General features: G+C 46.6%; 1 protein-coding gene across 3 annotated transcripts in view; it reads left to right on the plus strand.

The window, feature by feature from the left end:
- Positions 1–23,653, plus strand: part of HSPH1 (heat shock protein family H (Hsp110) member 1) — a 571,713-nt gene that overhangs the window by 198,169 nt on the left and 349,891 nt on the right. For all 3 annotated transcript variants that reach the window (XR_011194596.1, XM_069202180.1, XM_069202181.1), the window contains exon 8: positions 23,255–23,483. Coding sequence is in view for 2 of the 3 variants with exons in the window: in XM_069202180.1 (XP_069058281.1) it covers positions 23,255–23,483 (229 nt within the window). In the remaining variant the exon portion in view is untranslated. The remainder of the gene's footprint in view (positions 1–23,254; positions 23,484–23,653) is intronic.

The following is a 23,653-nucleotide window of genomic DNA, read 5'->3' on the forward strand; positions in this document are numbered from 1 at the left end:
TGTAACTGCAGTTCTCCAGTATTGGTATCTTTCATAGATTCACATGCGACCCACCCTCCTCCCCTCAGAAGCTCCCCTATTATACAGATATTAAACTTCACACTCCTACTAGAAAATCTGAGGGAATTCAGCCTCTGTTGGGACTGTTTGGGAGGGGCTGAATCCTGATTGGTTGATACTGAAGTTTGGGTCTTTTCACAAAACAAAGTGGATAGACTGTAAAATACCTTATGAGGCCTACTGGGGCCTACTAATTATTTTTACTGACTTACTGCTTTATCTATTTAAACTTACCGTGAGGCTCCCACCTCGACGACGGGGATGATTCAAGCATGTGAATCTATGAAAGATACCAATACTGGAGAACTGCAGTTACAGGTAAGTAACTAATTTTCTTATCTGGTTAAGAATAGTCATTCAGAGGCAAAAGCCACTGATCCCGCCACCCAGCCTCGCCACCCCCTCTTCTTAGTTTCTATCAGCACACCAGAAGCCTGTGAGATGCCAGATGCTCTCCTTTCTATCAACAAGAAAGGTAGTTACTTCAGACTAGTGTTTTTCAAATAAAAGAAAGGCATATACATCCTACCCTTCTTACGTGCCCTCCTTCCCTTCAGCTGCCTGTCTTTGTCTGAAGACTGTCTACCCATCTGGCAAGAAGATGTGGCAGTAAGCCTTCTGAAAGGAGCGGAAGAGTTAGTAGCAGCCTAGTAGATTGGGCAAGGATGCTATTCATGATACTTTCTTGTTGCCAAGAAGACTGGCAGTCTGTGCCTAATTTCAGACCTCAGGGTTCTGAACTTCTACTGGGTGGGATGAGGTGGGAGGGTTTTCTTAGTGGTGCTGCTCAAAGTGCAGAACAAATACTTCCACATCCTGTAGTCTTCCTGGAAGTACCTGTGTTTTGTTGTGGGTTCTGCCCATTATCAATTCCTCGCATTTGTGTTTGGTTTGACATCAGCACCTCAAGTCTTCACCAGGGTGATGGCAGTGGATGTGGCTCGTCTTAGATATTCTAACGTTCCCTTACCTGGACAACTGGCTGTTCCAGGCCAAGTCTCTGGAAATGGTGACGCACCATCTGGAGTTAATGACAACTCTGCTATTCCACGTTGGTTTTCATTGAACAGACCCAAAACAATCCTGGACCTCTCCTAACATCTCCTGTTCATATGGGTGGTTCTGGACACTAGCTTTCTTTGTGGCATTTACTCTCCTTAGAGGGTCCATGACATCCAGAAGATGGTTCCTTAGTTCCTGGAAGGTGCAAGAGTTACAGTCCTGATAGTCTTATGCCTGATAGGTCTGTTGGCTTCCTTTACCACCTGCACACACATCCGCTTTGGCCTATGAATGCTTTGCGGTGGTGCCTCCGCAGGCAGTGGCTTCAACATTGAAGAAACCTGTCGGACACAACTATGGTTTTCTCTTAGGGGATTTCCATGTATAGTCATAAGCACTGAATAGTTCTGCACGCCTGCGGGGACCCTGAAGCACTGTTCTGAAGTGTCTTCTTAAGTGTAGATGATCGCCTTTCTTGAGGAAGGCCTGCACAGACACTTAAGAATGTCAATGTGCAGCCTAGAGGAAAGGCTACAAAGGCCAAATTGTTCATTCTTTTTGGTTGAAAAAAGGGTACTGTGGAATAGATATACATTAAAAAACATGTATATTCTAGAGATGATGTAGAAAAAATCTTTCACAAACCTTTTTACAACTTTTAAATAAGGATGAAACAATGCAGGGCAGTGTAGCCCATAGGATGCCATTATACAGGATGAAAATAGAGCTGTGCCTTTAAGAAGAGAAAGACTTCCTGTATCCCATCATGCAGAGCAAAAGGCAGTTGCCTCAGTTTTTTTTTCCGGCTCCTTCTGATAGGACCCTGAAGCATTGAGCTCCACCTATGTATAGGTTTTTTGACTAAAATTCAACACAAATCCTTTGGATTTCATTTCACTCGATGTTTTTCAACCAGAGTAAATGCTTTCTGTCCTTTTTTGTCAAACTCTGACAGAAATTTAAGGCTTTTTTCCACCAACATGCCTTCACTTTTTGATAAGTGCCCTAGTCGTGGCAGGAAGAAGGCCAAAACAGACCTCACATCAAGTCTGTATTATTTGCCTGCTGTCATCTCATAAACCTGATGCCTGTGATATTTGTAAAACCTTCTCCAGGCACACCCTGCGTGACAGGGAAAAAATTTGTCTTCAGGCCAAGGAGGACAGTAGACGGAGGACACCATCCACAAGCAAGACCACAGAGGGAGGGGAAGGTCAGTCTTCCACCAGGGCTCTGACTTTGTCCTCTGGAGCAGCTTCCAGATCTGCTCAAAAACATCACAGGTCCCCGACGACGTTGAGAGCATCGACGTCGAGGCAAGGAACAGCACTGACATGCTGGCCGTCGAGGAAGAGACATCGCTCGCCGTCGAGAGCGTTATCGTCGACGAGACGGTGTAGACATTTGCTGTCGGAGTTCCCTGTCGAGGTCACCGTCGATGTGAAGGGGAAGATAGATGTCGAGAGACAGTGCTCGCAGTCGGAGACGATCGACGTCATCCCACCAACGTCAAGGCAGATTGCCGTCGAGGGGCTCCCAACGGCACGAGGAATCAACGTCGAGAGGTACACGTCGGCGTTTTACTTTGACATCGAGAAGGCATTCAAAGAGACCAAGGAGAGTCTATACCACTTCTGAATCCTCTGATTCTATTGCCACCTTCTCCTCAGCCATCTCCTTTACCACCGACACCTCTAGCACCTACAGCTCCTCCACCGGTACCACTTTCTGAGGCTGCCCCAGTGACTCCTGCAGGATCCACAAGACAGTCGTGTTATTCCTCGAGATGTTCCTCTACGTCTAGACACTGTCCTCGGCATGACCCGGATCACAGGTCTCCTCGCTCCCACCATAGGTACTCCTCTTCATCCACAAGAGATTACTCTCAGACGTTATCGGACTCCCCGTCTCCGAGAGTTTCGCCCATAGATGACGTGAATACTTTTCAGGAGGTATTAATTTGCGGTGCTACCAAGCTGAACATCCCCCTGGCAGTACCCACTCCAACAACCTCTGTCATATTTGAGACATTACACCAGCGATCTTCGGCTAGACCATTACTACTGCTGGTCCCAGGGTTACTTGAACCGGCAATGGACATTTTCCTTACACCGTCCACAACCAAGACTGCTCCTTCCAGACTCATAAAGAAATACCGTCCTCCGGAGCAGGACCCTTTATTTCTGAGGGCGGATCCAGTGCCCGATTCAGTGGTAATCGTGGCTGCTAAAAAGCTACATTCAACATCTCCGTCGTCCTCCTCTCCACCAGACAAAGAGTAGAAAGATTGATGCCGCAGGCCGCAAAGTTTGCTCAACATCAGCCATCACCATGAAATCGGCTAGTGCCACTGCCCTTTTGGGCAAGTATGATCGCGCCCTTTGGGATTCTATGCTTCAGTTTGCCGATTACCTTCCGAAAGACAAAAAGGAGGATTTCTTGGAAATTGTAAACGAAGGCGGCATGGCCTCCAACCAGGTGATTAGCGCGGCTGCGGACGCCTCCATATTATCTGCTCATGGGTATTGTCATGGCATATCTTTAAGACATTCCTGGCTACGCCTTACTTCACTCAAGCCAGAAGCGCAACAGAGGATACAGAACCTTCCTTTTTCAGGTTCCACTTTGTTTGGGTCTCAAGCAGACGATGAGATGTCTAGGATGAAGACGGAATTAGACACTCTTAAGTCAGTGGGCATCAAGAAACCAAGAGAACAGCGGAAAACTTTCCGTCCCTACCACCGTAGATTTGCCTCTCAAAGGCTTCAAACTCCGCAGTGGGTGCCGCCTAGATCCCAGCACCAGCAACACCAGAGACCTTTTTCGACCCAGCGAAAACAAACAAGGGGTCGCTCCACACCACAAACCGCCCAAGGAGGACGTCAAACATCAGCGTCTAAACCCTGAATCCTTACTTCCCCCTCTTCCGTTACCCACTCCGGTAGGGGGAAGTATTTCACATCATCTGGAAGAGTGGCAATGCATAACATCAGACGCCTGGGTTTTGAATATTGTACAGAATGGCTATTGTCTCAGGTTCATAAACCCTCTGCCTTCTATTCCACCCAAGCCGGTAAAATACCACCTCGACGCTCTCAAAGTAGAGGTCAGACCCCTATTACAAAAGAAGGCGATAGAACCTGTTCCTATGACCCATCAAGGAAAGGGAATCTCATCAAGGTACTTCCTGGTACTGAAAAAAGACAAGCACGAGTTACGACCCATTCTCGATGTAAGAATAGCCAACAAATGGATTCACAAAGAAAAATACAGAATGCTATCCTTACACCAAATCTATCCCTAACTTCATCAAGGCGATTGGCTCTGTTCAATAGATCTCCGCGACGCTTACTTCCACATTCCCGTGGTCAAAAAACATTGGAAGTTCTTAAGATTTCACGTCGGACAAAGCCATTACCAATATACAGTGCTACCCTTCGGCCTCAAGTCAGCACCGAGAAAGTTTTCCAAATGCATGGCGGTGGTGGCAGCCCATTCAAGGAAACATTGGCTCTTCGTCTATCCCTACCTAGACGATTGGCTCATAAAAGCATCCACATACCGAGAGGCCCAACGGCATTTCAATTGGACCTACCAACTACTACAGAGACTGGGCCTTCAGGTCAATCTCTCCAAGTCCACGACATCACCTGTACAGAGGTTGCACTACTTAGGCGCCATCATCGACACCACTCAAGCAGAGGTGTTTCTTTCAGAGGAACGACGTTTATCAATCCTCCAGAAGTGCCAGCTGCTCGAGAAAATCCCTCATACCACTGCAAGGACGGTATCCTCTCTCCTGGGGTCGATGGCGTCTTGCATCTATCTCACTCCCAACGCTCGCCTCCATATGAGACCTTTACAGGTAGAAAACCAATGGAATCAACTAGTAGACAATTGGGAGGACAGCATACTTCTTTCTCTCCATGCCATTCAATCCCTCAAGTGGTAGTGTTCTCCGAGCAATCTCCTGAAAGGAATGCTATTCCACCAACAGCCTCCCACTCAGACGATAGTCACGGATGCATCGCTGCTCGGATGGGGAGCGCATATGAATCACCTTTAGGTTCAAGGCTCTTGGTCGCAGTGGTAAAGACTATATCACATTAATCTCCTAGAGCTACGTGCAGTCCATCTTGCGCTCAAGGCCTTCCTCCCCGTATTGACTACGAATACTCTGCTTCTCCAAACAGACAACATGGCCGCCATGTATTACTTGAACAAACAAGGGGGCACCAGATCCAGAACTCGGTCTACGGAGGCCCAAACTATTTGGCACTGGCTTCTAGCCAGGAACTTAATAGTAGCAACTCACCTTCCGGGCATACAGAATGTGCAAGTGGGTGCCCTCAGCCGAGCAGTGGACGATACCACGAGTGGGTTCTGCACGACGACGTCGTCCACTCCCATCTTTTCCATGTGGGGTACCCCTTCTATAGGTCTATTTGCAACCCCAGAAAACAAAAAATGGCAAGACTTCGACTCCAGGTACTACCATCCAGGGACATTGGGGAATGCCCTGTGGATAGACTGGTCAGGAAAATTTCTTTACGCCTTTCCACCGCTTCCCCTGATACCGACAGTCCTCCTCAAGCTGTCCCACTCCAACACCAAGATGATTCTCATCGCTCCGGAGTGGCCATGCCAGTGGTGGTTTCTGGACCTTCTTCACCGGTCGCTCCGTCATATCAGATTGCCATGCCGCCCGACCTTCTCACGAAGTTTTGAGGCCAGATGAGACATCCCAACCTCTCGTCTTTGAATTTGGCAGCATGGCTCCTGAGCTAGTACAGTATGGTCACCTTAATCTTCCTCAGGACTGCATGGAGATTCTAAGGGAGGCAAAACGCCCTTCCACAAGAACAGCTTATGCCTTCAATTGGAAAAGATTCTGCATATGGTGTTCGGACAAGAACTTTGACCCAACGACATGCGGAGAAGAGGCTATTCTTCCATATCTATTACACCTGATTGTAAGTCTGGCTTACAGTTTTCATCAATCAGAGTACACCTTGCAGCTCTAACAGCTTAAAGGAAAAGTCCTTCACAAACCTCTTTCTTTAAAATCCCAGTCATTAAAGTTTTCCTAGAAGGTTTAAAAAAGGTTTTTCCTCCTACTAGACGTCCATCTCCTCCATGGGAGCTTAATATAGTCCTTTCGCGTCTGATGCTACATCCCTTTGAACCCATACACAAGGCATCCCTCCAACATCTTACCTGGAAAACTGCCTTTCTTGTAGCAATCACTTCAGCTCGCAGGGTTAGTGAGATCCAGGCCCTTTGCGCTCAAGAACCTTATACTGTTTTCCATTCCTCAAAAGTGGTAATGAGAACACATCCTAAGTTCCTACCTAAAGTCATTTCAGACTTTCACGTAAACCAGACCATCTCCTTACTGACTTACTTCCAAAATCCATCTACTCCTGCTGAGAGAACACTACATTCTCTCGATGTAAAGAGTTTTAAAATGTTATGTAGATAAAAATTAAATCACTGCGCAAGTCACAACAGCTGTTTATTAACTATGGCCCAGTTCGAACAGGCCTGGCCACCTCCAAACAATCCTTATCCAGGTGGATTGTCTCATGTACCTTATTCTGTTACCAGTTAGCAAATAAATCCCTCGATGGCAGACCTAAGGCCCATTCCACTAGGGGCAAAGCAGCAACTGCTGCTTTGATGAGAAACATTCAGTTCGCAGAAATATGCAAAGCGGCTACATGGAGATCTGTCCACACCTTTACTAAGCATTACTGTCTTGATTCGGATGCTATGACAGATGCTCAAGTTGGACAGGCTTCTCTTAAGAATCTCTTTGTGTGATTTATTATTTCTTTATTGTTATGTTTACTCCACCGCGGTTATTGGGATGGGCTTGCTAATCTATTCAGTGCTTATGACTATACATGGAAATCCCTCTACGAGAGAAGGAATAGTTTCTTACCTGTAACTCCAGTTCTCTTGTAGGGGTTTTTCCATGATAGTCATAAGCAACCCTCCCTCCTCCCCGGTGGAGTTGACATGATAAGAATTATAATAATAATATTAATAATGAAAGATATTTTCAGACTTCTTCACGTCACCTTACAAGCCTACAAAAAGAACTGAGGCAACTGCCTTTTGCTATGCATGATGGGATACAGGAAGTCTTTCTCTTCTTAAAGGCACAGCTCTATTTTCATTCTGTATAATGGCAGCCTATGGGCTACACTGCCCTGCATTGTTGCATCTTTATTTAAAAGTTGTAAAAAGGTTTGTGAAAGATTTTTTCTACATCATCTCTAGAATATACATGTTTTTTAGTGTATATCTATACTACAGTACCCTTTTTTCAACCAAAAAGAATGAACAATTTGGCCTTTGTAGCCTTTCTTCTAGCCTGCACATTGACATTCTTAAGTTACTTTGCAGGCCTTAAGAAAGGCGAACATCTACACTTAAGACACTTCAGAACAGTGCTCTGGGGTCCCCGCAGGCGTGCAGAACTATTCAGTACTTATGACTATCATGGATATACCCCTACGAGAGAACTGGAGTTACAGGTAAGAAACTATTCTTTTCCCAGGATCCTGTGGAAGATGTGGTCTGTTGGGGGAACAAGGTGAAACTTAACCAAGGGATGCCCTTCAATCTCTCTCCAACTTTTACCACAGTAGTGACAGATCTTTCCACTTGTGTGAGGAGCACATCTAGAGTATCTGGAGATCAGTGGTCTCTGGAAGAGCTGGAGCTTCACATTGTTCTGCTAGAATTGTAGGTGATTTAACTGGTTCTCGGGGCCTTCCTCCCATCTATTTATGGTCGCTCTGTCTAGATCTTGACAAACAACATGACTGCAACGTTGTACATGAACAAACAAGAAGGTGTAGGGGTATCAAATCCTATGTCTAGACGAATTGAGCCTGTGGTCTTGGGTACAGCATCAAGGGATTTGGTTAACAGCCTATCACCTGGTGGATCTTGAGCTGTTATTATCTTGCCGATAAAGAGTGGTGTCTTCTGGCAAAGGTAGTCCTGGATATATATATTCATCCTGTGGGGTAAATATCCCTCAAGTGGGGCACTCCTTAGGTGAACTTGTTGTCCTCTTCAGAAAATGCTGATTGCCAGTGTCTGTGGAGGGGAGATTTAGGGAATGTGTTTCAATCGAGGTGCAACTCTTAGCTGCACTGTGAGCTTATCTTAACCCTTGATCCCTCCAGTTCTTTTGAACACTTGTCAACACTGAGCCCAAGCCATTCTAATTGCCACAGATTGGCCAGAGTGGGTGTACTATGCAGACCTTTTCTATGCTTCTCCCTGTGTCCCCTGCTCTGGCTGCAGTCCAGGGCAGATCTTCTTTCTTTGTCTGGGGGAGAGGAGGAATGGTTCTGCACTCAGTCTCTGAGGCGTTCCTCATTCTTGGAAATTTAGCAAGAACATCTAAGCCTCCCTAATCTGTCAACAAACGTTGGTGAATATAATCTTGTCCGCTTGTCACTGCTCCATGAAGTCTGTGTACTCTGTGAGATGGAACAATTTTGTTTCATGGTGCACAGACAAAAATGTTGACCCCTTTGTAGGAGTTTGGCCTTCTATGTAGCGTACATTCTGGGCACACTGTGAGGGGGTCCAGACAACCACACATTGGCTTCCAGAGGCAAAAACTAGATCACCTAATGCTGTAATCTTTGAGGTAGCTTGGTCGAGCATTTAGGCCAATCTTAAAGAAGTGCAAAGCATTTGTTGTACTTGCAGTATCAATCATGCACCACACATACTCAAAGGAATAATTTGAAACCAATTTACAGAAATACTTCAGATTTTTATATAAATTTTAATACCAAGATCATTAATATTAGTTAAGTACTTCTGAAGTTATTAATTTTTAAAGGTTTAATAAATGCAGTCTTTCTGTGCGTAATTATGCACCATTGGAATCAATAGACAGTCACTTTTAAAAATGCGTATAAAATCATACAATTGTTAGCATACTCCACTTTCGCAGGTTGATTGAGGTCGTCAGTAGGCACGATGTGCCAGCTGGAGAGGCTCTGGTGGCTTCCGGTTTTGGCGGGAGCGGCGTTGGAAAGTCTCTTGGAGCAGGTGCAGAGCCACTCAGAGGGACCACTTGGAAAAGGGTGGTTCCTTGGGGTCCCTTTGGGATGTCGACGTCACAAGGGATGTGGGACCCTGTGGGCACAGCTGGTTCCTCGTTGCAGGAACAGGATGGCTGGTGCAGGATGAGTTGTTGATCCAGGAGCTGTGCGCAACAGAGTCCCTTGGAGCTGGAGTTGAATCTGTTGGAGGATGGCTTACAGGGCCATGGCACTCTGGAGGGAGGTCGGTGGTGTTCCTGAAGTCCCTCGATTGAGGCTTCCTTCTAGTCTTTTTTTTTTCAGCTCTGGGGGAGCTAGTTTTCTTGGTGTCCAACATCCACTGACCAGTACCTAAGGTATTGGCACTACACGGCTACTGGAGGGTGCAGTGCTATCAAACTTGGCACAATTGCGGGGTGTGTTGTCTGATCCGGCTGCATTTTCCAGTTCGGGAGATATCAGCCGATCAGTGAAGTGAACCTCACTGGCTTGCTGGTCTTTGTTGGTCTGCAGAGTGATACCTCCACTCAGTAGGGTAATTGTGGGCGATTTGTGAAGCCTGGAGGTCCTCTGGGTTTCTTGAGGTCAGTCCAGTGTCCATCTCCTCTGCAGCGGCGATTGTCTGGTCCCGGGTGCAGGCAGGGTTTGGTACCATTTTTTCTTGTGCAGCTGGACCACAGTTCTCGTGCCTTGGTTGTTTTTGGGCTGGTCGTCTTTGTCCTTTCAAATCTAAAATCTCGGTCTGGGGGTGCTCACTAAATACTGATTTTAGTGGGTGTTTTAGGGGAAACCTGGTAGTGTCCTATGGGACACTTACCTTTGGGTGGCTACACCTTCTATAGTGACCACTCCCTGTGGGAAGGTTCAATACCCTAAACCTAATTAACTATATTGTTTCCACCCAAGATGGAGGAAAATGAAAAAGGGGGTCCTCCTCCCAGACAACACCTTAGGGGCGCTGCATGCCAGGTGAGGCCACTCCTCCTACCCATTGTTAGGTTTCCTGTCTTTGCCCCTGCCAAAAGTGAGGGTTTGCAAAGGGGGATGCCAGCTGCTGCTAGCAGCAGGCTTGGGGGTCGGGTTTCAAGGGCAGTAAGCCCTTTGAAGCTCACCGCCATGGCAGTGCACATTCTTGAGGGAGGGGGTGCTAGCTCCTCCACCCAGGAAGGGCATTGTCCTACAAACTTGAGACTCAGGGTTCTCCCCTAAGGTTTGTATATTGGCTGTCTGGAGGTGGCAGCTGGATAGGACCAGTCAGCAACCATGCCAGGATAGTTAGCTTTTGCAGGGGGCACCTCTAAGGTCGCCCCTGAGTACATTTAGTGATAAATCCAAACTGGTGCCAGTAGAGAGTTTATCAGTCTGAGTTGTTTGATACCAAACAACCCAGGGTTCAGAGTGGCCCTCATGTAGCGGGGGAAACTCATGTTTACCAGGGTCCAGCACATACATTAAAATGACTGCTGTGTTCACTCACTGTGTCCCTGGTTTGGCAAGGACACAGTGGGGGCATATTGCTCATGCAGCTATTCCCTCACATATAATATGGAGCACCCTTCCTTAGGGCTGTAAGGTCTGCCAGAGGGGTGTCTTACCCATAGTAAATGCAGTGTGTGGTGGACAGGCACACAGGCAGTGTACGATGTCAAGTTTGTATTTTAGGTTTGCCCCAGAACACTCATCCTGTCATAGCAGTGTTGGGTGCATCTGGATGCATGACCCTAGAGGGTGTCACAATCCGTGCTGCTGCCCATAGTACGCCATGCCCTGGGCACATAGGTGCCCACTTACTAGGGACTTATAGTGGTAGCTAAGGGTGTATTCCTTGTACCAATGCATAACCACAGATTTAGGGAAAGAGCTCTGGCATAGGGTACCTGGTTAGCAGGGGCCCTGGGCACTACAACTTCTAGGACACATCAACATCAGGCAAAAAGAGGGGGGGATATCCATGTCAAAAAGAGGCCCTCTCTCACACCCACAGGATTGAGAGGTCCTCCATTTTGCACTTTTTGGCTCAGAGGGTGTGCAGTGGGTACTGTAAAAGGGTGCATTCTCTGCATTCCTCTGTCACCCAGGCCAGCCTTTCTGGTTCAGTCCCCTATTGTAATTAGGTTCTCTAAGGGGTTGAGCAATCTGTACCCTCCAACTCCCTTTGTTATGCTCCATTGTGACCGAAGTCTTGTAACATTGTTGATGAGATCCTTGTTTGAGTCCCTTCACAGTGACCAGTTGCATCTGTTGACTATAAAGACTAAAACTATAAAGTCAGTAAGACCATAATGTATTTTTCTGAATCGTTACTTCCGCAAGGCAGGTCAGTGAGCTCCAGGCCATTGTGACTGTCCACCCTTCACGTTTTTTCTCCCTGACAAGTTTATGTTGCAAATGAGGGCTGCTGGCCTCTCAAAAGTGTTGTCTCTCTTCCACCTCAAACAGTTCATTACCCTCCAATCCGTCTATCTCATGCCACAGCCTCACAAATGAGGAAGAACTGCATCTCCTAAACCCAAGGCGGGCAGTCAGTTTTTATCTTGAATGCACTAGAGATAATCAAATTGGATGAAAAACTCTTTGTGGATTACCATGGCAATAGTAACGGAAAGGCAATAGAGAAGTGGACATTAACTCACTGGATAATACTTTGCAACAATTAGTGCTACATGTAGGAAAGTACCCGTTTTTTGGCATGGTTTCCCTCACTTTTTGCCTGCTATCAGTACGCTTCGACTGTTGTAACTGTGATCCTGCTAACCAGGACCCCAGTGCTCTCTCCCTCTAAATTTGGTTGACTAGGACTTATGACACTCCACAATTGGCATAGTGGTGCCCCCTTATAAGTCACTAGTATATGGTACTTACGTACCCAGGGCATCGGGGCACTAGATTCCCCATGGGCTGCAGCATGTATTGTGCCACCCATGGGAGCTCATGCAAAATGTGTCTGCAGACCTGCCATTGCAGCCTGCGTGAAAAAGTGCAGGCACCATTTCACCACATGTCACTGCACCAGGTCACTGTAAGTGACCCATACGGTAGTCCCTACTAGCCCAGAGGGCAGGGTGCAGGTCCCTGTGTGAGGGCACCCATGGAAGAGCAGAGGTGCCCTTGTGAACTCCAGTTCCATTGCACTGAACTTCGTAAGTGTGGGAAAGCCATTCTACCCATGTACTGGACACAGGTTACAACCGGTGGTATCAAACATGTTGGAATCATACCCCACTGTTGTTGCCAGTATTGGTTGTATGATTCCATGCTCTCTGGGTGTTCCATAGACGACTATGCAGTATTGCTCCTACCAGTTTTCTAGGGTTTTCAAGCAGGGGAAGGCAGAACAAAGGATTTCCTGTGGAAGAGGGAGGCAACACCCTCTTCCTTGGAAATGTGTTACAAGGGTTGGGAGGGCTAGCCTCCCCAAGCCACCGGTTTGCTTTGAAGGGCACATTTGGTGCCCTCCTTGCGTAAATCGGTTTGCACCAGTCCAGGGACCCCTCGGTCCCTGCTCTGGCGTGAAACTGAACATCACCACCACAGGGTGGTGCCCAGAGCTCCTCGAGGTGGCCACATACTTCTGCCATCTTGAAACCATGAGGGACCCTGGAGCATATTTTTAACTTTTGACACCCAGGTGAATAGAGTCACCAACACCTGTGTTTGGCTCATCAAGGTGTTAAAGAAAGTTCTCCCCTTTATCCCTCAGGAACTCAGAGCATTGGTAGTGCTGGCTCTTATTGTGTCTAGGCTAGACTACTGTAAAGCCCTCTACCTTAATATTAATCAAGTATCTCTGAACAAGCTACAACTCATGGCGTTCGTTTAGTACTTGGGCTAGCCAAGTCTACATCGGCTAAAGAGGGCAGGAAGGAGTTCCATTGGCTGGCAATTAGGAAGTGCATCATTTTCAAGGCGCTCTGTATGGCTCACAAGGCCCTCCACTCTCAAGGCTCCCGATACTTACAAGTGGCAATTAAGTGGTATATTCCTAGATGCCATTTAAGATCATCTGATCTTAAGCTAGCACGTCCTTCAAGGACAACAAGAGCAAAATGGGTGGATAGAGCATTTTCAACAGCTGCTGCAAGACTGTGGAATTCTCTTCCACATAAAATAGAGCTACTCCTTTTTTTGCTGCCTTTTTGTAAGCAAGTAAAAACTTGGTTATTCTCCCTTTAGACTCCTGTATTAGCAGCAGTCTATTATTACTGACATAGCGTTTTGGTACAACTGGTCGAAATGCGCTCTATAAATTCCCAAATACAAATACAAAAATCTGAGTGACGTGGTCAGACAGGTGACGTCACAGGGCCCGTCCTGATTGGTGGTCACCTTGCAAGGTGACCAGTCCCTTTTTTAGGGCTATTTAGGTACATTTGCGGGTGGGTCCTCAGATTCGACGTGCAAGACTCCACCAGGACTCCTCAGCATCATTTACTTCAACTCCTGGCCACTGGAACCGCAACTGGACTGTTCAGGCACCGACAAGACTGCAACTCCGGCACCAACTTCACTGTGCAAAATTGTTTCTCCAGCTCCTTGCAGCAACTGCAACATTTTCCCGGGTTTGCAACCTCTGGGGTCGATGAGACTTCAGCTTGCACCAAGAAGGAATCTCCCTTGGGGTGTAGGAGTCACTCCCCTGCATCTTCAGGCACCTACAGCAACGACGGCTGGCTCCATCGACCTGCTCTCCTCTTGAACCGTGTGGATCCTGCAACACAGGTGATGGTCTGGAGTGGTCTCCTTGGTCCTCTCTGCCAGCTGTCCAACTTTGGAGATGGTGAGCCCTTGCCCTTTCTTGCGGGACAGTACCCCTGTGCACTGCGACTCTTGCAGCTACCAAGACTTGTTGTCTCATGCTCCAGTGGATCTTCAGGCTTCGAGTAGCCCCGTCCTCCAGCTCTTCTTCCTGCCAAGCATAGTCTCCTCTCTGCTGCTCCAGTGACGTGGGACTCCTTCAGGTGTGATGACTGGGCCTCACTGCGACTTACTGTGCCAGCTGCCAGCGGGTTGTCTGTAGGGGCTGCAATTGCTTCTGTTGGCTCTCCTGACTACTGTGGGTCACCCCGGACTCCCCTCCAAGGGTCGAACCCCCTGGCCTTTGCCGGTCCTCTTCAGACTTGCAACTCTTATTTTGCTCCCTTTGCATTTGCCAAGGCTTGTTGGTGGTTCTCCTACACCACTGACATCTGCAACCAGACAACCGACGTAAGACACCATCTGCACTGCTCGAAGGACTCCTCTCCAGCCCCCCTCAATTTCCACAGCTGGTCTTCTTCTTCCCCCGTCAACCTGGTTGTTCATCCACGGAAGGGTGGGTAGCAGCTCCTACCCCCTTGGGACACTCCACCGTGGACTGGACTCTGTCCCCTTCTTTTGCAGGTTCTCTTCTTTCAGAATCCACCATTGGTTTCTTCCAGACTGGTCCTGTTCTTGCACAATCCTTTTTCTAAGTCCTGCTGTTAGTTCTTGGGAAGACCAGGTACTTACCTCTGCCCTCATGGTCGCTGAGGGTCACCCAGGTACTCACCTCTTTGGGTTCCTAGTTCTTCCAGCTCCCCTTTAACAACTCCACATCTGTTGGTGGGGGACTGTATCTCACATTCACTTTCTTAGGGTATGGTTTGGCCCTCCCCTAGGGCCAGTACTATTTACACTAAGTATTGCCAGTGCTTGTTGTTTCTGTGCTAATTTCTGATTGTTATTGTGTATATACCTAGTGTGTACTTAACTCCAGCTGGGGGGACTGCCTGTAAGTAATGGTGTTGTGTTACCATAAAAAGTACCTTTGTTTTTGTAACACTGTGTGGTTCTTTCATGTGTGCAAGTGCCGTGTGAAGATGGTGGTATTGCATGAGCTTTGCATGTCTCCTAGATAAGTCTTGGCTGTTCATACACAGCTACCTTTGCAGAGCCCTGGCTTCCTAGAGAATGCCTGCACTTCACTAATAGCAGATACCTGGACCTGGTATATGGTGACAACACCATAGGTGTCCACCACACACCAGGCCAGCTTCCTACACTATACACTTGCCAAAAAAGAAGCTGTCACTCTCCCAGAATGAAGTCCTCTTTCTCTTTCCACACAAGAGACATGCTGCGTTGTGGGCGTCTCTACACCTTGGACTCGGAGCTGCGTATGGATGGGCACTTTGCCAAGATTTCTTCATATAAACATCCATCAGCCTTCTTCTGGAGAAGTACTACTTGGGAATCTATTCAATAATTGAGGATTTTGCATGTACCAATACCCTTCAGAAGAAAAAAGTTATGTTCGATGGCATCTGTCGCTGTAGATACGCATGTTCTGCAATAGCTCGCCATCTGGTGTTGGGCCGGAGTGTTACAAGTTGTTTTTCTTCGAAGAAGTCTTTCGAGTCACGGGACCGAGTGACTCCTCCTTTTGTCTCCATTGCGCATGGGCGTCGACTCCATCTTCGATTGTTTTTTTTCCGCCATCGGGTTCGGACGTGTTCCTGTCGCTCCGAGTTTCGGAACGGTAAAAATAGTTAATTTCGGAAGATTTTCGTCGGTATTGTTGCGTTCGGGATCGGCGTACTTGGATTCAACACCGCATCGAAGATCGAAGAGCTCCGGTGCCCTTCTGGGTAGTTTTTTCGATCCTCCGTCGGGGCCTGGTCGGCCCGACCGCGTGCTGAGGAACGCCGATGGAACGGACCCCGTTCCGTTTCTGCCCCAAATGCCACAATAAATACCCCTACACAGACCAACACTTGGTCTGCAACCTGTGCCTGTCACCTGAGCACAGCGAAGACACCTGCGAGGCCTGTCGTGCGTTCCGGTCCCGAAAAACACTCCGAGACCGTCGAGCCAGAAGACTTCAAATGGCGTCCGCACCGACAGCCCAACGGGAGTTCGAGGAACAGGAAGAAGAAGGTACCTTCTCGATCCAAGACAGACTCCGAAGGATTCGACGACACACAAACCGTGAGTAAGACGTCGAAAACCACACAAAGAAACATTTACAAGGCCCAGGGGACGCCACTGCCACCAGGCCATGGCTCCACCCATAAATTCGGTGACCGACCGTCGGCACCGAAAAAGGCCCAAACAGTGCCGAGATCGTCCGACTCCGGTCGAGACACCGGCACGCAGCCTTCTCGGGACCGAGAAAGTGCTGGAGACAAGCCTCGACACCAAGATGCCGGTGTGGACACGGCTCGACGCCGAGACAGCGGCACCGAAACAGATCGACGCCGAGAGGTTTCGGCCCCGAAAAGGAAAAAAGTCACCTCGGAGCCGAAAAAACACGCAGACAAAGTTTCGACGCCGAAACAAACTGCAAGCGACCCAGCTTCAGGCTCTTATACAGAAGAGCACTCGCTAACCTCCCAAATGCAAAAGCATAGGTTTGAGGAAGAGCTACAAGCAACTGATGTGGACCATACGCAAAAGCGTATCTTCATTCAGCAGGGGACAGGAAAAATAAGCACCCTTCCCCCCATTAGGAGAAAGAGAAGGTTGGAGTTCCAGACGGAACAAGCACCACAACCAAAAGTGGTTAAAAGAATTACACCACCACCCTCTCCTCCGCCCGTGATTAACGTTTCACCAGCACAAACTCCATCTCACTCCCCAGCTCACACCACCATGAGCCAGGGTGACCAAGATCAGGACGCATGGGACCTATACGACGCCCCAGTGTCAGATAACAGCCCGGAGGCCTACCCTACAAAGCCATCTCCACCAGAAGACAGCACCGCGTACTCTCAGGTGGTGGCTAGAGCAGCACAATTTCATAACGTAAGCCTCCACTCAGAACAGGTCGAGGATGATTTCTTGTTCAACACACTCTCCTCCACCCACAGCTCCTACCAAAGCCTGCCTATGCTCCCTGGTATGCTCCGGCACGCAAAAGACATATTTAAGGAGCCGGTCAAAAGTAGGGCAATCACACCAAGGGTGGAAAAGAAGTATAAGCCGCCTCCTACGGACCCGGTTTTCATCACTACACAGCTGCCACCAGACTCTGTTGTTGTAGGAGCAGCTAGGAAAAGGGCCAACTCTCACACATCTGGAGATGCACCACCCCCAGATAAACAAAGCCGCAAGTTCGATGCAGCTGGTAAAAGAGTCGCAGCACAAGCTGCAAACCAGTGGCGCATCGCGAACTCCCAGGCACTACTTGCGCGCTATGACAGAGCCCACTGGGACGAGATGCAACATCTCATTGAACATCTGCCCAAGGACTTCCAAAATAGGGCGAAACAAGTGGTTGAGGAGGGACAGACCATCTCCAACAACCAGATACGTTCCTCCATGGACACTGCAGATACAGCTGCACGGACAATTAATACATCTGTAACTATCAGACGGCATGCATGGCTCCGAACGTCTGGATTTAAACCAGAGATTCAACAAGCAGTTCTCAATATGCCTTTTAATGAAAAAGAACTGTTCGGTCCAGAAGTGGACACAGCGATTGAGAAACTCAAAAAAGATACGGACACTGCCAAAGCCATGGGCGCACTCTACTCCCCGCAGAGCAGAGGGAATTACAGCACATTCCGTAAAACGCCCTTTCGAGGGGGGTTTCGGGGTCAAAGCACACAAGCCAGCACCTCACAAGCAACACCGTCCACTTACCAGGGACAGTATAGAGGAGGTTTTCGGGGACAATATAGAGGAGGGCAATTCCCTAGAAATAGAGGGAGATTTCAAAGCCCCAAAACCCCTACTACTAAACAATGACTCACATGTCACTCACCCCCTCCACACAACACCAGTGGGGGGAAGAATAGGTCATTATTACAAAGCATGGGAGGAAATCACTACAGACACTTGGGTTCTAGCAATTATCCAACATGGTTATTGCATAGAATTTCTACAATTCCCTCCAAACATACCACCAAAAGCACAAAATTTAACAACACACCATTCCAATCTCCTGGAGATAGAAGTGCAGGCACTATTGCAAAAGAATGCAATCGAATTAGTGCCAAACACACAAATAAACACAGGAGTTTACTCACTGTACTTTCTGATACCAAAGAAGGACAAAACACTGAGACCAATCCTAGACCTCAGAGTAGTGAACACTTTCATCAAATCAGACCACTTCCACATGGTCACACTACAAGAAGTATTGCCATTGCTAAAACTACACGACTACATGGCAACTTTAGACCTCAAGGATGCTTATTTCCATATACCAATACACCCATCGCACAGGAAATACCTAAGGTTTGTATTCAAAGGAATACATTACCAATTCAAGGTACTGCCTTTCGGATTAACAACCGCACCAAGAGTCTTTACCAAATGTCTAGCGGTAGTCGCTGCACACATAAGAAGGCAGCAAATACATGTGTTCCCATATTTGGACGACTGGCTAATCAAGGCCCATTCGTTCATACAGTGCTCAAATCACACAAATCAGATCATACAAACCCTCTTCAAACTCGGGTTCACCGTCAATTTCACAAAATCCAAAATTCTGCCACGCAAGGTACAACAATACCTGGGAGCCATAATAGACACATCAAAGGGAGCAGCCACTCCAAGTCCACAAAGAATTCAAAATTTCAACACCATCATACAACGCATGTATCCAACACAAAAGATACAGGCAAAGATGGTATTACAACTCCTAGGCATGATGTCATCATGCATAGCCATTGTCCCAAACGCAAGACTGCACATGAGGCCCTTACAACAATGCCTAGCATCGCAGTGGTCTCAAGCACAGGGTCACCTTCTAGATCTGGTGTTAATAGACCGCCAAACTTACCTCTCGCTTCTGTGGTGGAACAACATAAATTTAAACAAGGGGCGGCCTTTCCAAGACCCAGTGCCACAATACGTAATAACAACAGATGCTTCCATGACAGGGTGGGGAGCACACCTCGATCAACACAGCATACAAGGACAATGGAACGTACATCAAACAAAACTGCATATCAATCACCTAGAACTTCTAGCAGTTTTTCAAGCACTAAAAGCTTTCCAACCAATAATAGTTCACAAATACATTCTCGTCAAAACAGACAACATGACAACAATGTATTATCTAAACAAGCAGGGAGGGACGCACTCCACGCAGTTAAGCCTGCTAGCACAAAAAATTTGGCATTGGGCAATTCACAACCAAATTCGCCTAATTGCACAGTTTATACCAGGGATACAAAATCAACTCGCAGACAATCTCTCTCGAGATCACCAACAGGTCCACGAATGGGAAATTCACCCCCAAATTCTGAACACTTATTTCAAACTCTGGGGAACACCTCAGATAGACTTGTTTGCGACAAGGGAGAACGCAAAATGCCAAAACTTCGCATCCAGGTACCCACACAAACAATCCCAAGGCAATGCCCTATGGATGAACTGGTCAGGGATATTTGCTTACGCTTTTCCTCCTCTCCCTCTCCTTCCTTACCTGGTAAACAAACTCAGTCAAAGCAAACTCAAACTCATATTGATAGCACCAACTTGGGCAAGGCAACCCTGGTACACAACGCTGCTAGACCTCTCAGTGGTACCCTGCACCAAATTGCCCAACAGGCCAGATCTGTTGACACAGCACAACCAAAAGATCAGACACCCAGATCCAGCATCGCTGAATCTAGCAATCTGGCTCCTGAAATCCTAGAATTCGGGCACTTACAACTTACCCAAGAATGTATGGAAGTCCTAAAACAAGCAAGAAGGCCATCCACCAGGCACTGCTATGCAAGTAAATGGAAGAGGTTTGTTTGCTACTGCCATATTAATCAAATACAACCATTACACACAACTCCAGAACATGTAGTGGGTTACTTGCTTCACTTACAAAAATCTAACCTAGCTTTCTCTTCCATTAAGATTCACCTTGCAGCAATATCTGCATACCTGCAGACTACCTATTCAACTTCCCTATATAGAATACCAGTCATTAAAGCATTCATGGAGGGCCTTAGGAGAATTATACCACCAAGAACACTACCTGTTCCTTCATGGAACCTAAATGTTGTCCTAACTAGACTTATGGGTCCACCTTTTGAACCCATGCACTCCTGCGACATACAGTTCCTAACCTGGAAGGTGGCATTTCTCATCGCCATTACTTCCCTGAGAAGAGTAAGCGAGATTCAGGCGTTTACTATACAGGAACCTTTTATACAACTACACAAAAATAAAGTCGTCCTAAGGACCAATCCTAAATTTTTGCCAAAGGTTATTTCACCGTTCCATCTAAATCAAACAGTGGAACTTCCAGTGTTCTTTCCACAGCCAGATACCGTAGCTGAAAGGGCACTACATACATTAGATGTCAAAAGAGCATTAATGTATTACATTGACAGAACAAAGAACATCAGAAAGACTAAACAACTCTTTATTGCATTTCAAAAACCTCATGCAGGAAACCCAATTTCAAAACAAGGTATAGCCAGATGGATAGTTAAATGCATCCAAATCTGCTACCTTAAAGCTAAACGACAGCTGCCCATTACACCAAGGGCACACTCAACCAGAAAGAAAGGTGCTACCATGGCCTTTCTAGGAAACATCCCAATGCAAGAAATATGTAAGGCAGCCACATGGTCTACGCCTCACACATTCACCAAGCACTACTGTGTAGACGTGTTATCCGCACAACAAGCCACAGTAGGTCAAGCTGTATTAAGGACATTATTTCAGACTACTTCCACTCCTACAGGCTGATCCACCGCTTTTGGGGAAATAACTGCTTACTAGTCTATTGCAGAACATGCGTATCTACAGCGACAGATGCCATCGAACTGAAAATGTCACTTACCCAGTGTACATCTGTTCGTGGCATCAGTCGCAGTAGATTCGCATGTGCCCACCCGCCTCCCCGGGAGCCTGTAGCAGTTTGGAAGTTACCTTCAATTATCTATATATGTATCATCTCAACCTTAAATAGGTGCATACTTAGTCACTCCATTGCATGGGCACTATTACTACAATTCAACTCCTACCTCACCCTCTGCGGGGAAAAACAATCGAAGATGGAGTCGACGCCCATGCGCAATGGAGACAAAAGGAGGAGTCACTCGGTCCCGTGACTCGAAAGACTTCTTCGAAGAAAAACAACTTGTAACACTCCGGCCCAACACCAGATGGCGAGCTATTGCAGAACATGCGAATCTACTGCGACTGATGCCACGAACAGATGTACACTGGGTAAGTGACATTTTCATTACCTTTGGTAATGATCTTTCTGGTGGGTGTCTACCTTGAGGTTCCGCACCGATTCCACTCTCCTCTCCTGTCTGATGGATGGAAATACAGGGATATGATTAACAAGTTTCTGATCAGTCTGGCGCCGAACTTTAATTGACACTCCATCTGTTTGTCTTGAAGGAAGTAAATGACTCACCAGTCAATGGATTTAAAGCAGTTTCCAGTGAGTCATCTGCAAATAGTTTACGTCATTGAGCTGTCCAAGAAATTTTAATATTATGGATGAACTCATCTTCAGCTTAATCCGGAAAAAGAGTTACATTTACTGCTTTGGAAAGCCAGTGTTGTAAAGCTTCTGCTGAATTATAGATTGCCTCCACAACACTGATGCAAAATATTAGTCTTGTTGTGGAATTGACTAAGACGGTACATCTCTAGCAGTGTTGTTCCTAAGAGCTTTTTGTTCCATATGAAATGCTTACTGCATTATTTGTACTTTTACTGGGTCTCAGTAGTAACTGCAATTATTTCTTACAGGCTAAACTAAAAACAATATACCTGCCCGCTGATGTTTGATGGGTTGGAGGATTTTGCAGACACTCTCATGGGATGGTGGTAGGCTAGCTGCTACCAGGACCAACGAAGACGTGGGGAGATGGTTTGATGTGAGCCTTAGATTGATCTTTAGACTGCCACTGCCCAACTTGCTCCCTCAGCGATACTCTCCATCCTTCTCTGAACCTAGCAGTATGACTAAGGGCCTGATTAAGATTTTGGTTGAGGGATTACTTCACCACAACGGTGACGGATATCCCATCTGCCAAAATCTTTTCGGCGGACGGGACATCCGTCACTGTTGTGACTGAGTAACCCCTCCACGAAAATAATAATGAGGCCCCAAGTGCCCTGGAGAGATAGGTACCAGGATGGGTCTTATTAGCATGAGCAGTGGTAATAAAGATGTTTTAGATTTTGGAATTGGGGCATCACTGATTATGCCCTAGGTGAGTCCATGGCATATTTTTTTAGTTTTTGGTTACTTTAACAAATATCCCTGCCAGTTGAAGACACTATGTGAATATGTTGCTTTTGACCAAGAGAGGTTACAATTTTGTCTCCTGCACAATTCGACCTGTTGAACCCTGTGCTAGCTTCTACCTCTTAAAATATTGTGCAACGTCCTTACCCATTTTGACCCTGTGCTCCTCTGCCCCCTGCCCCTGCTTTCCTACTTCTGTCCACCTGTGGTACTCTTCCACTCTTACATGCCATGCGTGTTTGATCCTGCTGCTTCACTCTGCATTAGATCCATCGGCCATAGCCCCCTGTTGCGTTGCCTTTTCTCAATAAGTTGTTTTAGCTATTGTACAGGGAAATAGTTTTTTAAAAGCTGGACTAACATATACATTGTACAGATCGACCAGCAGTATTGCAAGCTTCACTGTTTCTGAAAAGTAGCATCCTCTACTGTTATCATGGTGCTACCTCCTTTTAAAAAAAAAAAACTTTTTTAGACAACACAAGCATCGAGTTTCAAACATCTTTCCTATATACCAAAGACAAATCCTTTTGTTTTTTTAAATAAAGCTTATACAGCCAGGAGCATGCTTACAAGAGAGTTATTGAGTATGAGGTGGGAAAGTGGAAAGCTGGAGAAAGAATCCTGAAGATATAAACTTTAATAAATACAGATGGTCCTATGTAGCGTCATGGAGAATTCTGAATTTGTTTATTCGAAGCTCCGCTGCTTTTGATGATGTTATTGCTGAGATGGTTTTCACTTTTTTGCTGTGGCACTTTGTATTGTATGGACTGAATTTGCTCAGTGTTGTTAAGTTTCTTAAATTAATGTCAGTACAGTTAGTGTCAATAACTACAGCAACCTGTGTCACTACAAACATAGTTACATCAGAATGAGCACTGACCAGTGCATAAACTGAGATCAGACGTTTGGTAAATTGTTATTTCAGGTCCCAGTTTGAAGAATTATGTGCTGACCTCCTGCAAATAATTGAGGCTCCACTTCGTTCAGTGATGGAACAGGCCCAGATCAGAGTAGAAGATGTTAATGCTGTTGAGATAATTGGAGGGGCCACTAGAATTCCCTCCGTGAAAGAGAGGATTAGCAAATTCTTTGGTAAAGATGTTAGTACAACCCTGATTGCTGATGAAGCTGTGGCAAGAGGATGTGCTCTGCAGGTGAGGCATTTATTTTCCATGTGTCTTAAGCATTTGTACTTTCATTATTACCCTTGCCTGTATTTAATCTTTTATGTATTCATCATTCTTCAGATCTTCATCATTCCATGTTTTGTTTGATTACGCTAGCCACTATAGTTAACAAATCCTACTTTTTTTATTTATTTTTG

The sequence above is a fragment of the Pleurodeles waltl genome, chromosome 8, assembly GCF_031143425.1.
Source record: "Pleurodeles waltl isolate 20211129_DDA chromosome 8, aPleWal1.hap1.20221129, whole genome shotgun sequence".
NCBI classification, from domain to species: domain Eukaryota; kingdom Metazoa; phylum Chordata; class Amphibia; order Caudata; family Salamandridae; genus Pleurodeles; species Pleurodeles waltl.